At 36.2% G+C, this 22161-nt stretch overlaps 3 protein-coding genes across 5 annotated transcripts; 2 read left to right on the top strand and 1 right to left on the bottom strand.

Annotated features, from left to right (window-relative positions):
• The first annotated feature begins 1411 nt into the window (after positions 1 to 1411).
• On the top strand, positions 1412 to 2929 carry LOC117631125 (homeobox-leucine zipper protein HAT22). The gene is made up of 3 exons (XM_034364088.1): positions 1412 to 2078; positions 2193 to 2272; positions 2391 to 2929. The coding sequence occupies exons 1-3, from the start codon at positions 1584 to 1586 to the stop codon at positions 2671 to 2673; spliced, it is 858 nt and encodes a 285-aa protein (XP_034219979.1). The 5' UTR covers positions 1412 to 1583; the 3' UTR covers positions 2674 to 2929.
• Positions 2930 to 8028: 5099 nt separating this feature from the next.
• Positions 8029 to 12963, top strand: LOC117631124 (E3 ubiquitin-protein ligase FANCL). 3 transcript variants are annotated; one of them, XM_034364086.1, is made up of 13 exons: positions 8029 to 8116; positions 8431 to 8502; positions 9195 to 9265; positions 10159 to 10237; positions 10313 to 10387; positions 10542 to 10656; positions 10741 to 10798; positions 10883 to 10954; positions 11258 to 11388; positions 11459 to 11582; positions 12001 to 12075; positions 12455 to 12507; positions 12631 to 12963. In XM_034364086.1, the coding sequence occupies exons 1-12, from the start codon at positions 8114 to 8116 to the stop codon at positions 12456 to 12458; spliced, it is 879 nt and encodes a 292-aa protein (XP_034219977.1). In that variant the 5' UTR covers positions 8029 to 8113; the 3' UTR covers positions 12459 to 12507; positions 12631 to 12963. The 3 variants fall into 3 exon arrangements, with proteins under 3 accessions (XP_034219977.1, XP_034219976.1, XP_034219978.1); XM_034364085.1 differs by having other exon boundaries at positions 12455 to 12963; XM_034364087.1 differs by lacking the exons at positions 8029 to 8116; positions 8431 to 8502 and adding an exon at positions 8932 to 8944 and having other exon boundaries at positions 12455 to 12963.
• A 509-nt stretch (positions 12964 to 13472) lies between these two features.
• Positions 13473 to 15135, bottom strand: LOC117629996 (probable xyloglucan endotransglucosylase/hydrolase protein 6). Its single transcript, XM_034362690.1, has 4 exons — positions 14870 to 15135; positions 14604 to 14704; positions 14313 to 14509; positions 13473 to 14137 (listed from the first exon to the last, which is right to left on the bottom strand). Exons 1-4 carry the CDS (start codon positions 15054 to 15056, stop codon positions 13747 to 13749), a joined length of 876 nt encoding a protein of 291 aa, XP_034218581.1. The 5' UTR covers positions 15057 to 15135; the 3' UTR covers positions 13473 to 13746.
• Between the last annotated feature and the right edge of the window lie 7026 nt (positions 15136 to 22161).

Genomic DNA, 22161 nt, shown 5'->3' with positions numbered 1-22161 from the left:
TAATCCCACCGTATAATTGTGGGCATTATATTCGGTGGAGAGCTGTGCCCCCACACTAATCTCATCAATGACTGCTCTGCTGCGGGACCATAATTAATTAAACACTAACCATAAGTACTTGTGCTTAAAAATATTATAAATGGAGTTAAGAATAAGCATGCAATAGAGAGCAAGGTTTGCTATCTATCTACCAATATATTCATGTTGTCTTAATTGCTTTTGCATTATTTTAGGTTTATCATGTTTTATGGGTGACCTAACTACTCATCACTCTCATCAGCATCGCCGACAAAGCAATATTATTGAAAGTGCTTATTGTACATGTACAGAAAAGCAGGTCCCACAACACACATACTCCACATCAACTTTCTAGTTAAGCAAAGATCCGGATTCTTGTTGATGAATCATATTCTCGTGGCACCATTATAACTCTTTTGAATTGAGTTGAAGAAGTAGTCTCCCATGGTGCATGCCTTCTACCTACTTTTTTCTTTCTTTCTTCTTTTTGCCCTTTTTCTTTTCCTTTCTCGCAAACCAAACAAAGAAAAACAGAGATTAATTAGCTGCAACTAGCCAACACTAATTATGCAATGCTAGCTATAGATAGTGCACATCTCTTTCTAGCTAATCTCTGCCCAATTTATAAGCACCCACCCATCTATCTATTCTATCCACCCATATTCTGAATAAATAAAAGTCAGAATGCATGTCCATTTCTCTGTAGCCAGTTGAAGCAGGCATGGAGTGGGAGACAGTTCATGTGGTCTGTTAAAAAGGAACTTATAATTAATATCTAATCATGGCCTTCTCATTTAATTATTTCTTTTTCTAGACGCTTAAAAGCAATCTTTGAATGAGCAAAAACCCATAATAGCTAGCTAATTAATTGGGCTTTTAAAAAAAATTAATTTATGAGAAAAAAATCACGGACTAGTTCTGCTGGGACACAGCACAAGTAAAGCTAGCATAGTAAAAGTGTGCCCAATAATTGATACATGTAAAGTGGAACCTACAAACGCAAGGAAGCATATAAATGAAAAAGATTAAAGTGGTAGCAATAGTTAAAATTGGTACGTTAATGGGTGGCGAAGCACAACCGAATCATCCTCTTGATGTGTTTCCCACTGCCATGGGATTCTAGCACAGGAAAGCAAGCATATGAGAGAGAGAGAGAGAGAGAGAGAGAGAGAGAGAGAGAGAGAGATTATATGTCCTTGTTTTGTTTGTTATTATAATGGAGATATATGAATAATCTGAACAATATTATATGGTAGTGGGGCTCAAATGGTCAACCTATGTAGAGAGATAGGGAGGTACCTTCATAATTTCTCAATGCCCCAGATTCGTTTCCCTACTCATTCTTTCGTTTGATTAATAATCATAGCCACCCACCCACCCACCCAACGCCCCCACAAAAGTCTCATTCCTAATTCTCTCTCTTTCTCTCTCTCCCCCCCTCCTCATATTATTTACACAACCTTTTGCTCTCATAACTTCAACCATATATATTATCTCCTCCAACCCCCCTTTCTCACATAACAAACCAATTCCACATCTTCTTCTCCTTCTTCTTCTTCTTCCAAATGGGTTTTGATGATCATCCTTGTAACACAGGCCTTGTCTTAGGGTTAGGTCTCACAACATCGTCCCCTCAAGAGAGTACTTCTCCACCAAAGGCTCATAATCCATCAAGGTTTGCAAATAAGCCTTCCCCAAATTCTGCTCCCACAAGTGCTACTTTTGAGCCATCTTTAACTTTGGGTCTTCCTGGTGAGCCATATCATCAATTAGTGGCCTCCAATTACAAAGGTAGTGGTAATTCTCATGAGGAAGCAATAGATTTGTATAGGCAAGCTTCCTCACCTCATAGTCATAGCGCGGTCTCTTCCTTCTCTAGTGGTAGAGTGGTCAAAAGAGAGAGAGACCTTAGTAGTGAGGAGGTTGAGGTAGAGAAAGTCTCTTCAAGAGTGAGCGATGAAGATGAAGATGGCTCTAATGCTAGAAAGAAGCTTAGGCTCACCAAGGAACAGTCTGCCCTCTTAGAAGAAAGCTTCAAACAACATAGCACTCTCAACCCTGTAAGTTCTCTCTCTCTCTCCCTTTCTCTCTCTCCACGTCATTTTTGTCTATGTTTGGAATCTGATATTTGCCTTTATGAAAACTAATGTTAATTTTGTTGGGTTTAATTACAGAAGCAAAAGCAAGCTTTAGCCAGGCAGTTAAATTTGAGGCCAAGACAAGTGGAAGTATGGTTCCAAAATAGGAGAGCCAGGTAATTAATTACACAGATCATCCTTAATCGTATGCATAATTGAACATAACCCATTATTTACAAGTACTATGTATAGAAGTTAATTAATTAATTTGGGGGGGTTTTTGTTAATTGGCAGGACAAAGCTTAAGCAAACTGAGGTAGATTGTGAGTTCTTGAAGAAGTGCTGCGAGACGCTAACGGATGAGAACCGGAGGCTACAAAAAGAGCTACAAGAACTCAAGGCACTCAAGCTAAGCCAACCTTTGTACATGCATATGCCGGCAGCCACCCTCACTATGTGTCCTTCTTGTGAAAGGATTGGAGGTGTGGGCAGTGAGGGAGCTTCCAAGAGCCCATTTTCTATGGCTCCAAAGCCTCACTTCTATAATCACTTCACCAATCCCTCAGCGGCTTGTTAATTAATTAGGCTCCCACTAATTAATTACTGCTGTATTATTAGAATTAGATGATAAGCGAAGGAGAAATTAAACCCTCATGACCCCTATATTTTTTTTTGGTTCAGGGCTTTGTAGTGAATGAAAGACTAGCTAGTGTAATTAATTTGTAGAAAAAATAGTTTATTACAGATCAATCACCTTTACTTTTTTTTTTCAAATTATAATTATATATGTCTGTAAATCGTCAAGAATTATATCTATGAAGGGATTACTATTATTTTATTTATTTTGGGATTAATCTGTCTTTTGTAAATTTCTGTTCTTGGAGTTGATTTTTGTACAAAGCGTGCATAGCTTACGTATTATAAGAGGCTGATAATTTCAGATGTAGACAAGTTGAGACAAACTCGTGCATGACTTCATGAAGAAGTTGAAGTGAAAGATGTTGCAATGGATATATATGTACGAAATTAAACACAACCCCCCTCCCAAAGTTCATGTAGGTAAATATTAGATGGGACAGAAATCTGGAACTGAATACAAAATATATATGTTCAATAAAAAGCAAACAATATAAGACGGAATTAAGTATCAATTCTTGGTCTTAGGCAAAAGGTTAAAGTAAACGTGAGATGCGTGAAATCATCTGCATTCAGACGTGTATCAAGTAAATTCGAATAATGCTACATCACTCATGAGGATTCGATTTGAAGAAGTGTAAATTTACAGTTGAGTCTTGTATATAAACCATCCATCCATCCAAGTTAACTATTATATCACTTTGACTGATCATTTCCCTACCTAAAAGCAAATGATTTCTATATATAAATGTGACCATGTCACTTTCATAAAATGTAAACAAGCAATGATGCAGCATTAGACATCAAACAAATGAAAATTGGTAATTAATTTAGGATCTGGATAAGATATTTTTAAAGGTCATCACTGAAACCATGAGATATTTGACCTGAAAAAAGAAAGAAATAATATTGGAGATGATGATTACATAAGAAGTAAGTGTGGGGTTAAGGGGTGGGACGTTAGCTCACATGTATCTGTCTGTAATTCAGTTGCTTAGAGACAGATAGAAGAAGGTGAGGGTCTACAAAAATGGGTGGTGAGAAGCGTGCAAAGAAAGAAAGGAATAGATGATCACTCAAAAAATAAATAAATAAAATATTTGAGGATTGTGGTCACGTGACATGCTAAGCCTTTACTAGGACCAGTAGGGCCACAACCCACGTGATATGCCAATGGGTCTCTTCACTTCTTTCCTTCACAAAATCTTATCATGAGAGATTTTGTATCAAAGTCAGACTCTTCTTCTTCCCATTTGATGGATGGACCCCAACCCACCTTTGCCTTCCCATGGCTTAGAATTCCTAAAACCCCATATATGTATTCTACCTTTTTCAATAATGGAAGGATCAAATGGACGGTCCAGATTGATTAGGGCAAAGGAAAAAAAAAACTTACATATGTTTACGTTATAGGCACGCTATGATGAATTATGAGAAAGGTATTTCTAAAACAAGTCCACACATCACTCATAATGGATGGTGTGGAGTGTGGACCAATTAAATCATGAGGGGAACTTTCCAGGAAAAGAGTGCACTTTCAGGGAAAACTCCTTTGTCTTATGGGCTCTCATCATCACTTTCATCACCCATTTTGTTCTGTCACAATCATCACCATCCATCTGCGAACCCTTCAACTCCCTCCCCCCCCTTTGAATTCCAAAGTTGAATTATTTTAGTTTTGATTAGTAAAGAGTGTGAAAGCTTTATGCCTATTTTACAACAACTATATACATATATTTATATTTGTTAGTTTTTGATAGTTTCTTTTTGCTATTTTAAGAGAGATTTTTGGTTGTTAATGCTATTTCTAGGAGGATTTGCTTGTTTTTGTTGTCGACTATGTGGGGTATGGTGAGGGGACATCCTTTGTTTAAGAGAAAATCATAATCAAATTATTTGAAAGGGCAAAACCAGTAGGGTCATTTGCTTTATAAAAGCTTTGGGTGTTTTAAATATTTTCTCTAATTATAGATTCAATCTACGTGTGCACATACGTATAGTTAATAAAGAAATGGACCTGCAAACACATGTCTTGTATTGGATGCATTGTCGGCGCGTGGAGTTTATATAAGGATTTGTTGAACATGATTTTTAGAATTACCTAACTTTACAAAATTCTACATCACTTACGCAAGTTCAAGTTAAATTAATCTTCCAATTTGTTTTTATTTGGGTTGGTTATTTCGGAGGTGTTTTCTTTTCTTTGTAAAATGTGTTGGTCATAAGTTTTCGTAACGCGGTTAGTCTCGATGAGAATGAATGAAGTGTGAAATAACTTTAGAGGCCTTCAAAAGTAAATCATTACATGACTTCATTTGATGACATCTTGGATGAAATTGTTAAAAATATAATAGTGGGATGAATTGACCGGCTTTATATAGTTCATAGGAGAAATTTGGCTGGAAAAAAAAAAAAGGGTTAGGGAATAAATTGACACTACCAATATAATTCAGGGTGCGCAAAACCTCATGTTACTATAATCCGAAACGTAGGGTCCTAAATAACATGTTCATGATTCAAGTCAAAGAGCTCAAATTTTTGGAGCAAACACTTCACTCAACTTTTGTTTTTTCTATCATTAAAAAAAAAGGTCTAATAATGCTTCATGTTGAATAAAATCACATTCAATAGTAAATAACCAACTCAACGGCTAAAATTCCAATCCAACTGTCAAAATTTAAATATAAATAAATATAGATCAAATTCTACCCAAAAAAACCATCCCAAATTCTATGAACTTTGATGTATATGAAATAAAAATGTTTTTTTTTTTGTTGGGAAATTTGCAATTTCGTGGTTGATTTGTTTGTAGAAAAAAAATAATGTTACTGCAAAATTAAATTAACACAAAAAAATGGAGACTAAATAATTGTTTAAAAAAGAACAAAGATGAGCTCTCAAATGTTGAGAGTGGAGGCAAACAGTTGTTTGAGACCTCATGTATTTGTGAATAGTTGTACTTGGGATCTCAAAATTTATATACTCCTGCATTGTTAAATCATTCATCCTTGAAAGCAACTGAGCTGATTTTTATATTAAAAACCAAAAAGAGAAATTAAAATTCAAACTTGAGCATGGGTACGTATATACGTATGGGATGGTGCCCCCCTCATCTCATATGACTCAGCAGTAAGGAAAAGAAAAATAAGCAAAACATGTCCATCAATCATGATGATATTCATGGGCAGCTTGTGACTATAGCTAGCAAGTACACGCGTGAGTCAGTACAATATGCCACATAAATACATTAACGTACCTAAATTTCAAACACATAAGTATAGAGATTTTGTTTGGTTTGATTTGGGTTGGTTTGCCTCCTCAGCCTGAAGACAAACATATGTAGGTTTGACTAGGACTGCTTGTTGGTTGTTATAGGTACTCTAGCTTACGATTATTGGACTTATAGAAAATGTTTCATTTATGGATAACCAGAATGGGGTGTTGTTCTAGATACGTGGAAGCCGACCTAGTTGTCATCTTATCTTAAATAATTGAGGGCTGAAATGAAACACCTAGTGCCGAACATAATTAAATAAGACGGCTTATTGGTTGCTATCTTGTGTCAAATTTGCTGACATTATTTTGTGAGCGTTATCGATTTAAGGCTCTTGTTATTTGAAATGGATATTCACGCAATTGATTTGAGATCCTTGTTGTCTGAAATGGGTATTAAAATGATTCCGATTTCAACTCTAGTATCTCATTCTCAATCCTTGTTTGTCATAATCATGACTTCTTCAATTGATGAATGGTTCATATATCCTGCTCCTATTATACTCGAGGACAACTAATATTAGAAAATAAAAACGAATAAAGTTAAAGAAAGTCGAGATTTGGAGGTTTTTAAAGAAGTATTCGACTGAGATTTGGTGACTCGATCCACCGCCCAAAGGTTCACCAATTGGAAATACATCAGGCCAACAGGATCTTTCGAAAGTTCAGATATATAAAGTTCTATATGTTCGCAATATGGTTAGCAGAAGCTAAACCTTTATGGATGGAAGGTGCTTTCTTTGTCTTTCTTTTTAAACTTTTACAAATTCTTTTAGACTATGATTTATTTATTCTCAACTTACTTTTTTTCTTTAATTTTTTTTACGTTTGTTGGATATATGCATTGTAAGATGTTTTATTCATATTATGCATGATATTTGTTTATAGCTTTTTATACTTTATGAATGAGTTAATTAGCTCTAATGCGTTTTGTTTGATTTAGGTATAATTTTATACGACATGTCATGAACATTATTTTTTTTGGTCGAAGACATCAACATGATTGAACACAACATGTTTCCGTATCAATAACCAAACCCTCCCACACAAATGCCCTACCATCTGCCAAAGAAGAAGAAAAAAACTTTCTTGACAGTTAAAGGGGTAATTTTTCTAAGTGATTTTTCAATTTTATTTTCATATTCATTTTACCAGTCTCATTTTAATTATATATTTTCTGCAGATCAATGGTCTTAAATTTGAACTCCCATGACATCTTGGTAGTGTGTGGGTGAGAAAACTCTCATTCCCTAATATCGCTTGTATTTTTTTTTTTTTAAAAAAAAAAAAAAAACTGATCTTTTTGTAGATGAGGACCAAACAATAAATTAAGGGATGAATTTGTGAGATGAGCTCAAAAGAGGGTTTAGTGCTTTCTGAAAGCGTTTAGTGCCTTCTGAATGAATACAGGTTAAATACTTCATAAAATTCTTGGTTTGTTGAGAGAAATTTGGCTCGTGCAGGACGAAATTAGCAAGCTCTCTTTTTAATTTTTTTTTTTTAATTTTAGGTGTTTAAAAGTAGTGCGTTTGAATGAGGGAAATAAACTTGGGATTTTGACAAAAGTTAGAATTTCTAAATTGACATGAACCAATTCCCGCGTGGGAAAAACCATGGAATTTGGAGATCATAAATCCCAACTTTAAATTCTATCTAAAAGTCGTCATTTCTAAAATCCCAAGAGAGACTGAGTTTTAAAAAAAGATAACTTTACAAATAAAGGTTAAATTTCGTATTTTAAATGCATCACCCAAACAAGAAACTTTACAAATTCTAGAACATTAATTTCCGTCATTTTAAATTCCGTCATTTATGAAATCCTTTGTACTTTTAAGTTCATGAGGTAATGATGCATATGCGTAAAAATTCAGCTGGTATTTAAACAATTTATTATTATTATTTTTCTTCGGTATAACGGGCCTAGCTCAATAAAAAGCCCAGTCAGAAGCCTGAAATCAATTTGGTTCATGGTTAAGGCCTGGGCCCGATCATTCGTCTGAAAATGGTCCAAGGATGGAAGCATTTGCCAGTTCTTGCAATGCTATCATTTCCTAATCCACGGTGCCTGCCTGCAATCTGTTCTTGAGTTTTTTTTCTCTCCGAACCAAATGGTACTTCTTCTTCTGCTCTATTTCGCTTTTGTTTGCTGGTTGTATCTGCAAGTAAAGATAAAGATAAAGCGCACCAACTGTTTGCTAACATTCCCCCATGTTTGTGTACTGTGATGCGCCTTCTCGGTTGTAATAAATTTTTTTATTTTTAGAGAACTGAAGCTTTTGTTTTAGTTCATGAACTAAGAAATCCAAAATTAAGCTAATGTGTTCATCCATTGGAGCCAATATCCAGTATAATTATAATTATGTATGTTATACTGTATATGTCTCTGAGTTTATCTATGTATCATCCAAACTGTTCTTGAGCGCAGGAATGTGCTGAGCAGAGGAGATGCAGAGAGATGGCCGAAGCGTCTAACTTTTACCGTGCAGTGTACTCAGAGGTGACTTGGACAGTCATTTGAACCCATTATCTTTTGCCACACAAACACCAATTTCCTGGAACTAAGTATCATTTTATACTGCAGGGTTATCACATCTGGTCTAGCATTTTGAAGTATTTATGTTTTAAATGTTTCAGGAGTCTAAAATATTATGGGTGCTAAATGCTCATTCTAAGGACCAAAAGTAAATTTTAAAATGTTTTTGGGTTAGTGAAAATCTATGCATTTGAACTCGTGGATCGTTCACCACAACGATTTTGTGTAAAATAATTTATTTTTATGTTGAGTACAAATTCTATGAATCCCCATTGTGAAGGGCTCACCTTTCCTTCCTGAACAAGGCTGGGTTCGGAGAGGCCAGCTACACAATATTGCTTCAATTGTTATTTTCTTTAATTCACTCATGATTTTATTTCCCATTGAAATTAGGAAAACGCCAGAGGTATGAATAAGAACCTGTTTAAGATTCTGAATGCAGCAGTTGCTAATTATTTTCTCACATGAACCTGCATCTTGATGCTCTGACACCATACAAGCAACTAATGTGAAGGCTCGTAGAATTGTTTCAGTATACGATTAAAAGCATTTGTGAAAGTTGTTAGTTATTAATGTCTTTGGATTTTCTATGACATTTGGTAACATAAGAACCTTCATTGCTGCTGATCATTGACTTGATCATCATGTGAATGTAGATAGAGGAGGTTGGATGGGAGCATCTGGTGAGGTTCGGTGGAGATCTAACATCTCTCAGCTTTCGGATCTTGTAAGATATTCTTGTTCCCATTTAGTATCCAATCACTATTGTTTTCTTATTCATTTTGCATTTGATAAAAAGGAAAAAGAATTCTTTGGTTCTTCGAATATGCCGAGAATTTCTCTACACGGGCCAAGGATATCTGGTTTTTTGTGTGCCAGATTAGTTATAGTGATTTCAATATAAGAAGGAAGTGGAGATATTTAGTTGTGAGAAATGAAATAGTGCTGCCAAACATCTTTTGTCTTGTGTCCCAATAAATATTTAATGCTGTAAACATGTTATGCAATTATCAACTTATTAAAAGTTTCAAGATTGTATTTGTGTTGTGGACGAGCAATCTGGTTAGTGTGAAGTAGAGTAAACATGCTTTATCTGAAGGCATGTGTTGTGTTGGATATTATTTCTTGGGTTGCCGAGTTCTATTTTTTGGTCAAAGGGTTACTGAGTTCAGAACTGTGTTTTTCTTAATCCTTAATTCTCATCAGTAGATTAAATTTTATATATCAAGGAAGTACTAAGGAAATTCTAAAATGTTTATCCTGGGTGCTTGTGGAGTATTAAACCCTAAAGTTATGATAAGAAAAGTTTAATTTTCCAAGAATCAGATTTGAACTTCTAACACTTTTCAGAGTAGATCGTTTAATACAATAGTGTTATCTTAGGTTATCCTCGGATTTTCTTTTAACACCATGTTGTTTAGCAAAAAAATCTTCCTGAACATTTAGGCTGTTATTGCAATTAGTTGTTTGGTAAAATTTCCTTTTTTGGCCATGCAACATGAGTTTCGGCCATTCTTCATTTTTTCATAAACTTTTTGGCATTCATTTCTGCCATTTTGCACATGTTTATACTGTCTTAATCATGTAGTGGGCTGAATCTTTTGTAAATATGATTACCAGAGATGGCAAGGGGAGAATGCATATTATTGAGATTCAATTGGATAAAACCCATCCTAAATGCCCTCCTTCAATTTCAGCAGTATGTCTTCTCTAATCTTTTGCATTGTTAAGTTTTCCCTTTGAGGCATAAATAAGATTTAAGCTTATCTCTCAGGATGTACCATATATGTTTGATTTAAAATGGTCAACACACTCAAGATTGAAAGATGTGGTGCAGCAGTTTAAAAAGGTATTCATTTTTTTCCCTTCAAAATTCATTTGAGAGATGTTGCATTAGTTGATTCTAGTTGCCACTTATAGACTTCATCTATCTTAATTGTCAAGTTGTTTTCTTGTGTTCTTATCTTTGCTAAAAGCTATCAATAACTTATTCTTGTATCCAGCATCTGGAGAAGCTTCAGGCATTTTGGTCTACTTTGGATGATATTGACAGGTCCCTTTGGGTTGTTGATCCTAAACAAGCATCTCCTGCTGTATCCTATCGCCAGATCAATATGGGTGAAGCATCTTCTTCATAAGTATTGATAACTCTTCTCCCTTCTGTTTGTCGGTGTTAAGTCTTTTGAGGTTTTTGTTTCACAGGAAATGATTGCTTCATCGTGTTGTCTATTAATGCCTTTGATCCTAGATCTTTACCAGAGTGAGATTCCATCTCAAATAAGTTACTAGAGCTACTACCTTCTAGCTTTTGCTCTTCATTCAATGCAATATCAAGTTGTGTTAGATGTCGTTTTATTGGTTCAGGTCCAATTGTGAACTTGTTGAGAAATAGATGGCGAAGAAATAGCAAAAGATGGTATAACATTGCATCCCTTCCTTGTATTTCAATCTGTATTCTTTGGTACTTGTATTTAGAAGTAATCCAAATAGGAATTTTCTGGCTGTGTTACCGCCACATCATCTTTTTCCATGAATATATTTGTCTATTTGTACGCTTAATTTTGATGACACTTGGATTTTCTTTAATGAACTCTACATCAACCTCGGTTAAAGGTTGGGAATCAAAAATAAAATTTCTAGAATAGGGATAAGTTTGTTATGGGGGGAGAGAAAGAGAGAGAAAAGGACTGAGTGATATATCTTTTGTGTGATTGCCCAGGATAAACGACAAACAATTTCTAGAAAATCTTAAATGTCTTTTGGAGACTCAACTGCCAATTAGCCCTGATGTCCAGAAGAATGAGCAGCAAGTTGAATGCGGAATTTGTTATGCTCAGAGTCTTCCAATTGGTAATCCTCTACATACATTCTTAGATGTTTACCAAGTTTTTCAGTCATTGATTTAGCAATGTTAATGTAGATGAAGAGCTCAGACATAAGAGTGGAACTGGGACTGACTATACATGCGACAATACCAGTTGCAAAAGGGCTTTCCATAGCATATGTCTTGTGGACTGGTTGCGTTCTATCACCACAACAAGGCAGTATGTTAAGCTTCTTGTATCACATTTAACTTCTGCTGGTTTATGCATGAATGTAGCCTTAGTTGTCTTTAGTAATATTTTGTAACAGAAACTGTGGGTTGAGATTAAATATGGCATATTTCAAGTTCAATAATGTAGTGTGCATTTTAACTTTAATATGATAAAAAAGAATACATGCACTTGTCCAGTTGAAATCTTTTATTAAAGCATTTCACTATGAGGCACAGCAATTATATACAAGCAGAAAATGGGAACTATCAGGACCACAACAATTATTTTAATCATCAGAACAGTTTGACATTAAGAATTATTTGGGCCGCATCTGTAGGCCATGTGAATGCATAACCTAACAGTGGTAAACGTAGGCTTCCTTTTATGGTTACTTGAGGTATGATATTTATGTGTACTTTCATTACAGGTCATTTGATGTTCTATTTGGAAGTTGTCCATACTGCTCAGAACCAGTTGCGGTGAAAATCGACAGCATGAAGAAGTAAGCTAGGTCTTCTATACCTTCTAATAATTTGATTTCCTCAATTCTTCTGCACGTCCTTGAAGTCCAAAGGCTGTTAATTCTTTATGGTAAATTTGTACCACTGTGGAAATGTGAAGACCAAAACTCGGAAAGTTGTATTTTACTTTGTGTATATCGAACAAGATGACTTATCAAATGCTAAATAGTTGTTTTCTATGCATAATACTCTGTCTAAACCTTATCCATTGTGCCTGTTCACTTGAAACCAAAAGAGTAACTTTACTTACCCTCTATACCAATGAACATTTTTCTTTTTGTTTGGTTGCCAAAGCATTCATATATTGTCGCCTGTTTGTATATGCCTTGTGTCTAAGTAACTTTAAATTGATACCAACAGGTAGACCATCAGGTTGCCCCTCTATGGAATGCAGCAAACCACGTTTTGTTGAGGTACATTTGCACTATTCTTCTTGTGGTGGTCCTAATCCATGCTACTAGTACTAACCAACCAAGTCAGAGAAGATGTGCCATTCCAAACAAACTTTTTAATCCCTCAATTATCAATTATCACAGAATGGCCCCTCATTTGAATGCCCATTATCGATCTGGTTGGGATTTGGGGTCCCTTGTTATTTAGGCCTCCCCACATCATTATGAAAATGTTGCGATTTCTTTCGATTCAACATATACAACCAGTTGTAGGCAAGAGAAATTCAGCGACCTATTGATTGTTTGCTTGCGGGTTCCACACTTTATGTTGAAAGAGCTCGATGCAGTTGGATGCTTTGCCGTACTGTTTTCAATTTGTCAATTTTGCTTTCTTCATGTTGGATTTGAACTTTTTTTTGTTGATTGACCATATAGAGATCACCCAAATGGATATTAGTGGATTATTCATTGTTGTGAGTGTAAGTGATTCAGCTTCTAATGGCCCGATGGTTGGAGTGACATGTTTTGGAGTCATGCGTGCATGCAACAACTGACTTTGACCCTTACTCACCATGGGACCATCTTTGTGGTATTTATGGCTTTTGCTAGCTACCTAATGAGCCCCACTTGAAGAACCATTTCACTATTTCAGGGACGAATAGGTCATGCACTTACTCTCCTCAGAAAGTTAAAGCCATAAAGAATGCTATGGTGAGTCGATTAAGCTCCAAATGCACCGACTATTAACGTATATGGAACTCCCAATACATTAACGGTCATGATCATCACACTGTACCACTAAGCTCGACACTGCTCTAAAGATATCTAGAGAACAAACGAAGTATATATCATAGGACCATATGTTACATATTTAGTTCAGCTCAGTCTGGTACAGTAGTACTATTAAATCAAATCAACCTCTGTTTGTTTCCACAATTTCTTTCTTGGCTCGTCTCAGAATGGACCAAATGTCGTCCTTTTAACAGTTGAAAATAAGCACAGATTTTTTATTCACATTTGAAAACTGATAATAGATTTAAAAGACATATCCTTTTCAGAATAACGCAGGAGCCTTATTGGTACAATAATGCGAGCTGGGTACAGACACATACAACCACAAGTAGAAATTGACATTTGCTCACTTCTAAAAGACTTAAGACTTCATCCACATATACATACACACAAAAGATTTTTCCATATTCCCTAACACATAAATGTACGTACCACCGACATGGATTGTTCGGTATAATTGGGTCTGATTTAGAAGCCCGCGAGACACTCCGGTGGGGCTACCGGGTACCGGGATTTATCGGTGCAGTAATCGTAGATCATGTGGTTGATACGAACCCACCTGTATCTTCTATATTCAAGGGCATTGAGTGCTTGGTAGGCAGTCCCTTCCCACCAGTTAGTGGCGCTTGAGGCACAGTTGGCTGGTCCTGGCACAGAGCACCCCTCAATATCAAAATCCTTGTAGTAAGAAAAGAAAGGAGCTTTGCTCCAGTTTATCTTCTCAAGCCCTCCTCTTGTAGCCCAATCATCAGCTTCCCACAATGTTGAAAAGACCCCCATGGGTTGGAGCTTGGGGTATGGAACTCCTCTGGCTTCATTGTTCTTGTACACCCTTATAGGCACATCATCCACATAGAAACTGCACCACCAACAATCACGTTGACACCAAATTACACCAAATTCAAAACAGTTATTATAATAAAAAATAAAAATAAAAAACCAATATTATTATGTCTAATGGAGTAATTTTCTCTTGCCTAAACATGTCTGAAAGATAAAAATATTGTTCATGGTTAATGGTCTTGTTAGCTTACACAATATGGTGATGGTTCCAGAGTATTGTGTAAGTGTGGAAATCTGCAGCAGGGTCAAACCAGAGGTTGACCCTTTGCTCTCTATTACCCTTCCCATGAGCATATATATTGGTTTGGACTGTATAAGGCTGCCCAGTCCGGTTCCCCAAGAACTCAAAGTCTACCTCATCACGCACTGCGTCTGTGTTTGAGTTCATCTGCCAAACAAAAACCAATCCAAAGCAAATATTAATTCCCAAAAAACCAAGAAACCCAAATATCATTGTGGGTTTTTTTAGTCTGTGAAGTTACATAGAAAGCAGTGACAGTTCCAGCAGAATCTCCAGGGATGAGCTTGATCTTCATGCTCACACGCCCAAACAAGTACTTGCGTTTGGAGGCAAACCCACATCCTGAAATGCATCAAATTTAACAGCCAAATCTCAAATGTTAGAATTTAGAAACCACTCATTGCTTTGTCATGCTTTGTGAGGACAACCCAATTGAACCAAACTTCTTTTTTTAACCATTACCAAATATAATAAGTTGACCCCACGATTTTATATACATATATTTACCAGAATTTTGGTCAAGAATGAGTTGGATGGCCCTCCCTCCATCGATCTGCCTGATGTGAGAATCAGACCATGTGACTTGGAAGTCTTGCAGAAAAGTGGCTGGTCGTCCAAAAGCTGAGAGAGAAAAAGCAAGAAAACAAAAGCAGAGAGAAGCAATGAGGCTTCTCAAAGAGGGATATAGGGCCATAATAATTTGTAGCACAAAATCAGACTACTTTGTGATTAAAAGGAATCAATAATATCGATGAGATTTTAGATGATGAGAGGCTTGTTGTGGGCTGTTATATATATATATATACACACACACACAGAGTTGGGAGACTGAGGAAAGATTAGTGATTACGACTGTTGCTTCCTATTGGAAAGTTCCATCACAACTTTGCTTTCCATCCAGCTAATGGCAAGCTTTCAGTTAGGCCCTACCCAACAGTTTGTATTCTTCTTTCGCGCTTCTTCTTTCTTAATCTCCCCCCCTTAATTAACTATGATCCTTTTCTTCATCTTATTAATCTTTCTACTACTACAGAAATTATTCCACTTGGACTAACTATTGTGTGGGGTGGCATACTCCGTAGCGATCCTACCTTACTGTTTTTTGGTCCGCTACAATGAAAGAGAATCGAACTCTTGACATAGTAGAATCTTATTAACTCTACTATTAGATCTAAATGAGACTTGTATATGAATTAATTGTTATATCATTCTAAGGAAAGTTATCAACATAAGCTAGTCTTTATACTTTCACAAATAAAATCAGGAAATAGCATCGACGATTACCTACACGTGGTTGATATGCGTCGACATACGATGATGGATAAGTGTTAACTTGCATATTATTTGTTTGGTATTGTGATAGTTCTGCAATTTTATTATGCAAATGCATCCAAATAATAACGTGAACCTTGGTTTGTGTGGATGCAAATGGTGCCAAACTCATTCATCCATGCCATGACATTCCAAAAGAATAGTAAGGTTGGTGATTGTGATTTTACGGGACTATGGAATGTGTGGAATATTGGGATGAATTTTACTTGCACCAGACTCCAGAAGACATAGAGGCCATCAGGGCCATCACTGTTGAGTGTATGGCATAGTAGCCGTCGGTCAACAATCCCTGAACTTGAAGCCATCCAATCAAAAGTTCATCCTTTTTATGTATATATCAGCCTATATATAATACAGCCAATACAAATTGATTGATATGGAATTGCTGACTGGCCAGTAGTTCAAGCATGGAATGGACCCAATGATGTGGCCCTCACTTTACAGGCTGGGATTTTTGTTATTATTAAACACCATTTTAATTGGTTATTGTTTGTTTTTCAAGGTATTTCCAAACTTGTTTATATTATTGGAGGTAATATTTTGTCATTCGAAGCTAAAAATCTCAAACATTTGTCATCATATAGCTGCGATGATTTTTAGCTTCAATAATGAAGCATTTGCAACCCTATGAGAAGTGCTAAGATTAATCGCGCACTCGCATATGTTTTAATCTTGATTGTTGATATATGTAGAACTTAGAGTGAATTAATGATTAGAATTAACTTGCACTAGCTTAGTTTGTATCGGCTATCATATCATTTTTCTTAACACTACACTTATAATTGTGATGATTTTTAGCTTCAATGATGAAACATTTAAACTTCATAAGAAGAAATTACATTGATTTTAAGTACATATCTATATTAGTCTTAATCATTGATACATATAAAATTCAAAATGCATCAACGATCACAATTAGTACGCGCTAGCGTACTTCTAACAAGAGTTTCTAAATCGAAACAAAGCAAATCATATCAAATTTATCTCTCTTTCGGGAAGAATTCTTACACTCCACCCTACGCAATAGAAGAACTTACTACAGCTAGTTGGCACTTGCACAAAATGGACAACTGGCTTCATAGAGCACAATGGCGACCCTGGAGATTTGATTGACACGTGGCGGATCCAACGCCAACCACGTTGTTGTCGGCTTCGGGATTATATTTGGTGTCAGAATAGAAATGAAGGCTTTAGAAATGTGGGGCCCAACTGAGACTGACGTATATGAGTGGAAAGAGAACTGTGGCACTACAAGACAAATGAATCACTTTTCTTCTTGCAACATTAGAAGGCTTTGTTGGGGGTCCAACATCTAAGTTCCTAGCTTATTATATGTTTATTTTGGCTTTTGGGATTTAATTTGAGCAAATTTAAATGAAAAAAAAAAAAGAGTTTTGGAATCTAATACTTTTCTTTTATATCACATCAATTCAGTCAAAATAATACAAAATTAACATATATAGGTTGCAACAATTAAAATATATCATTTACAGCCGACTAGGGTTGGTTAAATTGGTAAGGATCGTTCTCTTCACTATCAAGGCCTAAGTTTGAGTCTTGCTGTCAACAATTCATCTTCGTGGGTAATCTGTAAAAACCAAAAAGGAGCTAAGACCCCCTCTATAAATCCTCAAAGAGGCCTTGGTATACCATGACCTTAGAATGGGATAACCTCTCATCCCCCTAAACTTGCTATTAGAGCACTTCTACCCTTATGGGCAAGGGCTATCACTATTCATGTGAATAGTGACCCATTGCAATTTTGTTTCCACCCCTATAGGTTAAGGTAATGGCAATTACTATTCACATGAGATATGAGGAGATGAATTTATATAGAGTTTTTGGTGTGGGAAGTAAATAATATGACTATGTATTTATAATAATAAGAAATTCTGAAATTGTTGATTTTTTTTTCTTCTTTATTTTTTGTTGCTGACGTCAGCATTTTGCCCAAGCAGCAGCTCGAGCTTCTCTTGCCCCTGGGTTTGCTAGGGCTCGTGGAACCCACCCCTTGCCCCGGCTGAACTTAGCGCAGAGGTGTTGGATTTTGGCCCTTGGGCCCCCTCCTGCCTAGGTAAAACTCAAGCGGTGGAAGTGCTCTTATGAGTTTATCTAAAAATTACGTTCAAAACGAAATTGTAATCTCCATTCCCTAAGAAAAGGTATGAATTGTAGAGAACATAGTTTGAGGAGAATGTTGATGAGACAACACAATCAGCTGAAAAATCTCTATAATTGGTTATTATATATGGTAGACCATATTATTCTTCAATTCAGAATGGGTTTACTTCAAAAAAAAAAAAAAATTTCGGGGTTCATTTGGGCCCAGTTAATCGGTCCACTCTAATACTATGTTAAGATTTCAAAAGAACGAACTCACAACCTACTACTAACAACATTGTAACTGTCCGCAACTTAACAACTTAGATATTCGGCATGTGTGGAGTTTTATACAAAAAGTCTAGATGTCAATAGTAATGGAATCGTTCACTATATGTATTTGATCAAATTTCCGATATATGGCTTCATATTCTTCAACAGAAATAACATAGATTACAAATAATATTTTCTAGAATTTAATGTTGTTGACCACAAAAAAAAAACACACACACACACAGAATCACGAGGTGTTGTTCATGTTGTATCAGAAGGAATGAGTGGTAGAGCTGCAGAAATTAATTCCTCATCTGCCAAATATCAAATTCAGCAGAAGCTTTATTTGGAGGAGAACATAGTTATTGTATAGGCTGAGGCTGGGCTGCAATCATTATATGGAAAAGATCTAAAAGAGAGATCTCAAAACTTTCAAAATTGATGGTTAATGATTCTTTCAAAATTGAGTTGTACAATTAGCCCACAATTGCTTGTTCACCCATTGAAAATATTTTAGCAGAAAAAACTGACTTTCTCGAACCCTAATATTATTGGTTTTTTCTTTGTACTTATATATAAATAATTGAACTTAAGATTTATCATTTATTATATTTCATCTCATGTCGCTTGAATTAAAGTTCAAAACCTAATAAAATTCATAATAATTCCAACGACGAGTAGAAAAAAAAAAAAAAGGGTTTGTTTGTGCTCCATGAGTTGTACAAATTACGACTTGCCCTAATTTTGACACCTTAAAAAATCAAAAGGATATGGTTTCTCAACTCTCAAGTCCTAGAATATTATGTTGAGCGTGTGTTTACCAGAATTATTGATGATCGTTTTCCAAAAGCAGCTGTCAGTCAACCTTATCACTTATAAACAAAATATTAGATATATCTCATGTGGCTTCACAAGATGAAGATTAACCTTTTGAATTTTGATGGTGCTATCTTAATTAATTTCCATATGAAGTGCAGCAGAGTTGGTATGCCCCTCGTGCATTCAAGCAACTAGGACCTACTTTCAAACTCTTGAAAATGAAATGCAATAATGAAAAAGAGTATCCAGAACATGTAAACCACGTTAATTTGTTAACTAGTTTACATTTACACCAACAAAATAAAAATGAGAGATGTCTTAAGAGGTGTTAGGAATAGTCGTCCATACACTGTTGGATATCAACCCTTGATCCCAACAAATCTCATAACGCATTAATGATTGAAAATCATCTACGCGCATGAATGAGCGATTAAAATACAAATAAACTGAGAAAGACTCTTCTGAGACATGATTATGGTCCTTTTCGACGTATAGAACAAGAACACTATGGGCCACGACCTCTTGGGCTATCTAATAATTGTGGGCTATCAGATTGTTGACATTTCACCTATGCTGATGCATGAAAGATGGTTGGTCTATGATGAAAGAATGCATTAAATTGCCGAGTCTTGTAGAATGGGCTTGTAACTAAGCAGAGTATTAAAGTAATTATTTTATGATGAGTTTAAGCTAAGTGAAGTGATCAAGATTGATTTAGTCAAATCTACGCTAAGTAGCGTGTGAGTTTGCATTAAGCACGCGTTATCCACTCGGTTTCACAGGGCCCTCATGCACTATGAGCATTAATTTATTTTATCATTTAAAAGAAATGGAAAATACAAGGGGGCATAAAGATTTTTATCTTTTAGAACCACTTATTATGCAGCTAAACCTCAGAAATATGTTTGTGTTTTCTTTGGAGTTGCTTTCTTGTGTTAAATTTTAATTTTTTTTGTGAATTTTGAAAATGTTATAATTTTAAAGTTTCTTACTAATAAAGGGATTTTAAACACATTACAAGTCCACTACATAGATTAAAATGACATTGAGATGAAAGGAATTGCCAGCTCTGAAACTCCTGAGATCTCTATTACAATTATGTCAAGTTTTCTAATCAAGTCGACCAGTCTTTTCTCTTCGTCGCAGTCAAAATCTAGTTGATGCCAAAACAAGTGTTCTTTTAGCTTTTGGACCTGAGCTACGCTAATAATGCAATGATAATTGAAATAGTATACGGATTCTCCTGATAATTCAAAGCAACTCACATCAAATATGGTTTGATGTTCGTTCCATAATTTGATCCTTCGGCTTTAGGTGGCCCAACAGCCTTGTGATATATTTTATTTTTGCTGGTATTTGGGGTGGCCAGATTTGACTAACCAACAACGTTAAGCATTATCTAATAAGCTTCTAATGACAAACATTAAAGGAAAGCTTGGAACCATATATGTATATGTGGATATACATTGTGGCGTGCTAGATTTTCGATTTGAAATGACATATGAATAAAAGACCTAAAATGAAGGGATTGAATAATGGGAATATGTGAAGCGGGTTCTAACGAGTTGTTAGTGTCGTATTAACTTAATAATTGATTAGTGCCAATACACATACATGTGCAGTAGTACTAGATAATGTTCTCTTGTCAGACTTATGTTATCAAACAAAAGTACGTTACATAACATGTTAGAGTTGCGTACTTATGTAAACCTATCATATTAGAATGACAACTGAGGAATTGCATAGAAGAGCAAACCCACAAGCCCGTTTGATAACCATTTCAATTTTAGTTTTTGTGCTAGAGCATAGACGAAAAAAAGGGGAGAATGGAAGTGAGAATGAGAGTGAAGACGAGATTGAGAGGGAAAATGAGAGGGGAGGATGGGAATGAGGAGTGACAAAAATAAAAACAAAATCTCTTTGAAATTGTTTTCACTTTTGTTCCTCTTCCCTCCCATCCTCCCCTCTCATCCTCTTTCTCAATCTCATCTTCACTCCCATTCTCTGTAAGATCCCACATCAACCAACGGAGAGGGGGTGATGTGCCTTATATGTGCACACCCGCATCCATCTAGCACGAGGCCTTTTGGGAGCTCACTGGCTACGGAGTCGTAGGAATTCCGAAGTTAAGCGAGTTGGGGGCCAGAGCAATCCCAGGATGGGTGACCCACTGGGAAGTTGCTCGTGAGCTCCCAGAAACAAAACCGTTCGGGGCAGAGAGGGGGGCCAAAAGCGGACAATATCGTGTTATGGCGGAGTTGATCCCGGAATGTGACAATTTGGTATCAGAGCCACTCTGCCGTGTGGTGCGAGTGTGCCGACGAGGACGTCGGGCCCTTGAGGGGGGTGAATTGTAAAATCCCACATCAACCAACGGAGAGGGGGTGATGTGCCTTATATGTGCACACCCGCATCCATCTAGCACGAGGCCTTTTGGGAGATCACTGGCTTCGGAGTCGTAAGAACTCCGAAGTTAAGCGAGTTGGGGGCTAGAGCAATCACATAATGGGTGACCCACTGGGAATGGTTATCCACTCTCTTTGCCTAAACCCTGAACTAAAATTGAAATGGTTATCCAACGGACCCTAATATAACCAATAATGTTGTATTTGCTTGTTGCATTGCACCCACTTGGTTCAATAAGATCAATACCTATCATGTAGTTCGCTGGGGCATTGATTCCAACATCATACGAAAAAGAAAGAAAAAACTAGAATATTGTGCAAATCTGAGTACACTGTACGTATCACATATATTCATGGTGGCCGTTCATTACATGTTTCAGTTTTCTGAAGTGCATAGACAATCCCACATGCTCATGGATAAGAAAGATACCAGCCATTTGTTGTGATGTGAGGCTGCAGCAGCTTAATCTGTGCTTTGATATTTTCATGTACGGTTGGATAAGAACACCAGCTATATATAGCTTAATCCTTGCATATTAATTAATTATGGGATAACAACCCTATCGTTATGGGGTCATATTTGAATGGTTTGGCTTAAGCTTCTTCCTTTTGATCGGAATTCTACATCATAAATGACCAATATTAGCTGTACGTGTACTTGCATGCCATAACTCATACGAGAGCTCTAGCTTAGCTAACCCAATCTTCCATAGAGATAGGCTCGAGATTGACAGGCCTAATACACGTCATGGAGAAGGAAATTTATAAATCGTATGAAAATATGGTGCCTCTAGCATTACTCATAATCTTTTCACATCGCGGCGAGAACTAAATTAACATTTTATATTTTCTGAAAGTGTCTTCATATTG

Source organism: Prunus dulcis, chromosome 6 (genome assembly GCF_902201215.1).
Source record: "Prunus dulcis chromosome 6, ALMONDv2, whole genome shotgun sequence".
Taxonomy (NCBI): Eukaryota; Viridiplantae; Streptophyta; class Magnoliopsida; order Rosales; family Rosaceae; genus Prunus; species Prunus dulcis.
Note: the sequence above shows the minus strand (reverse complement) of the source record. Positions and strands in the feature narration are given on the sequence as shown.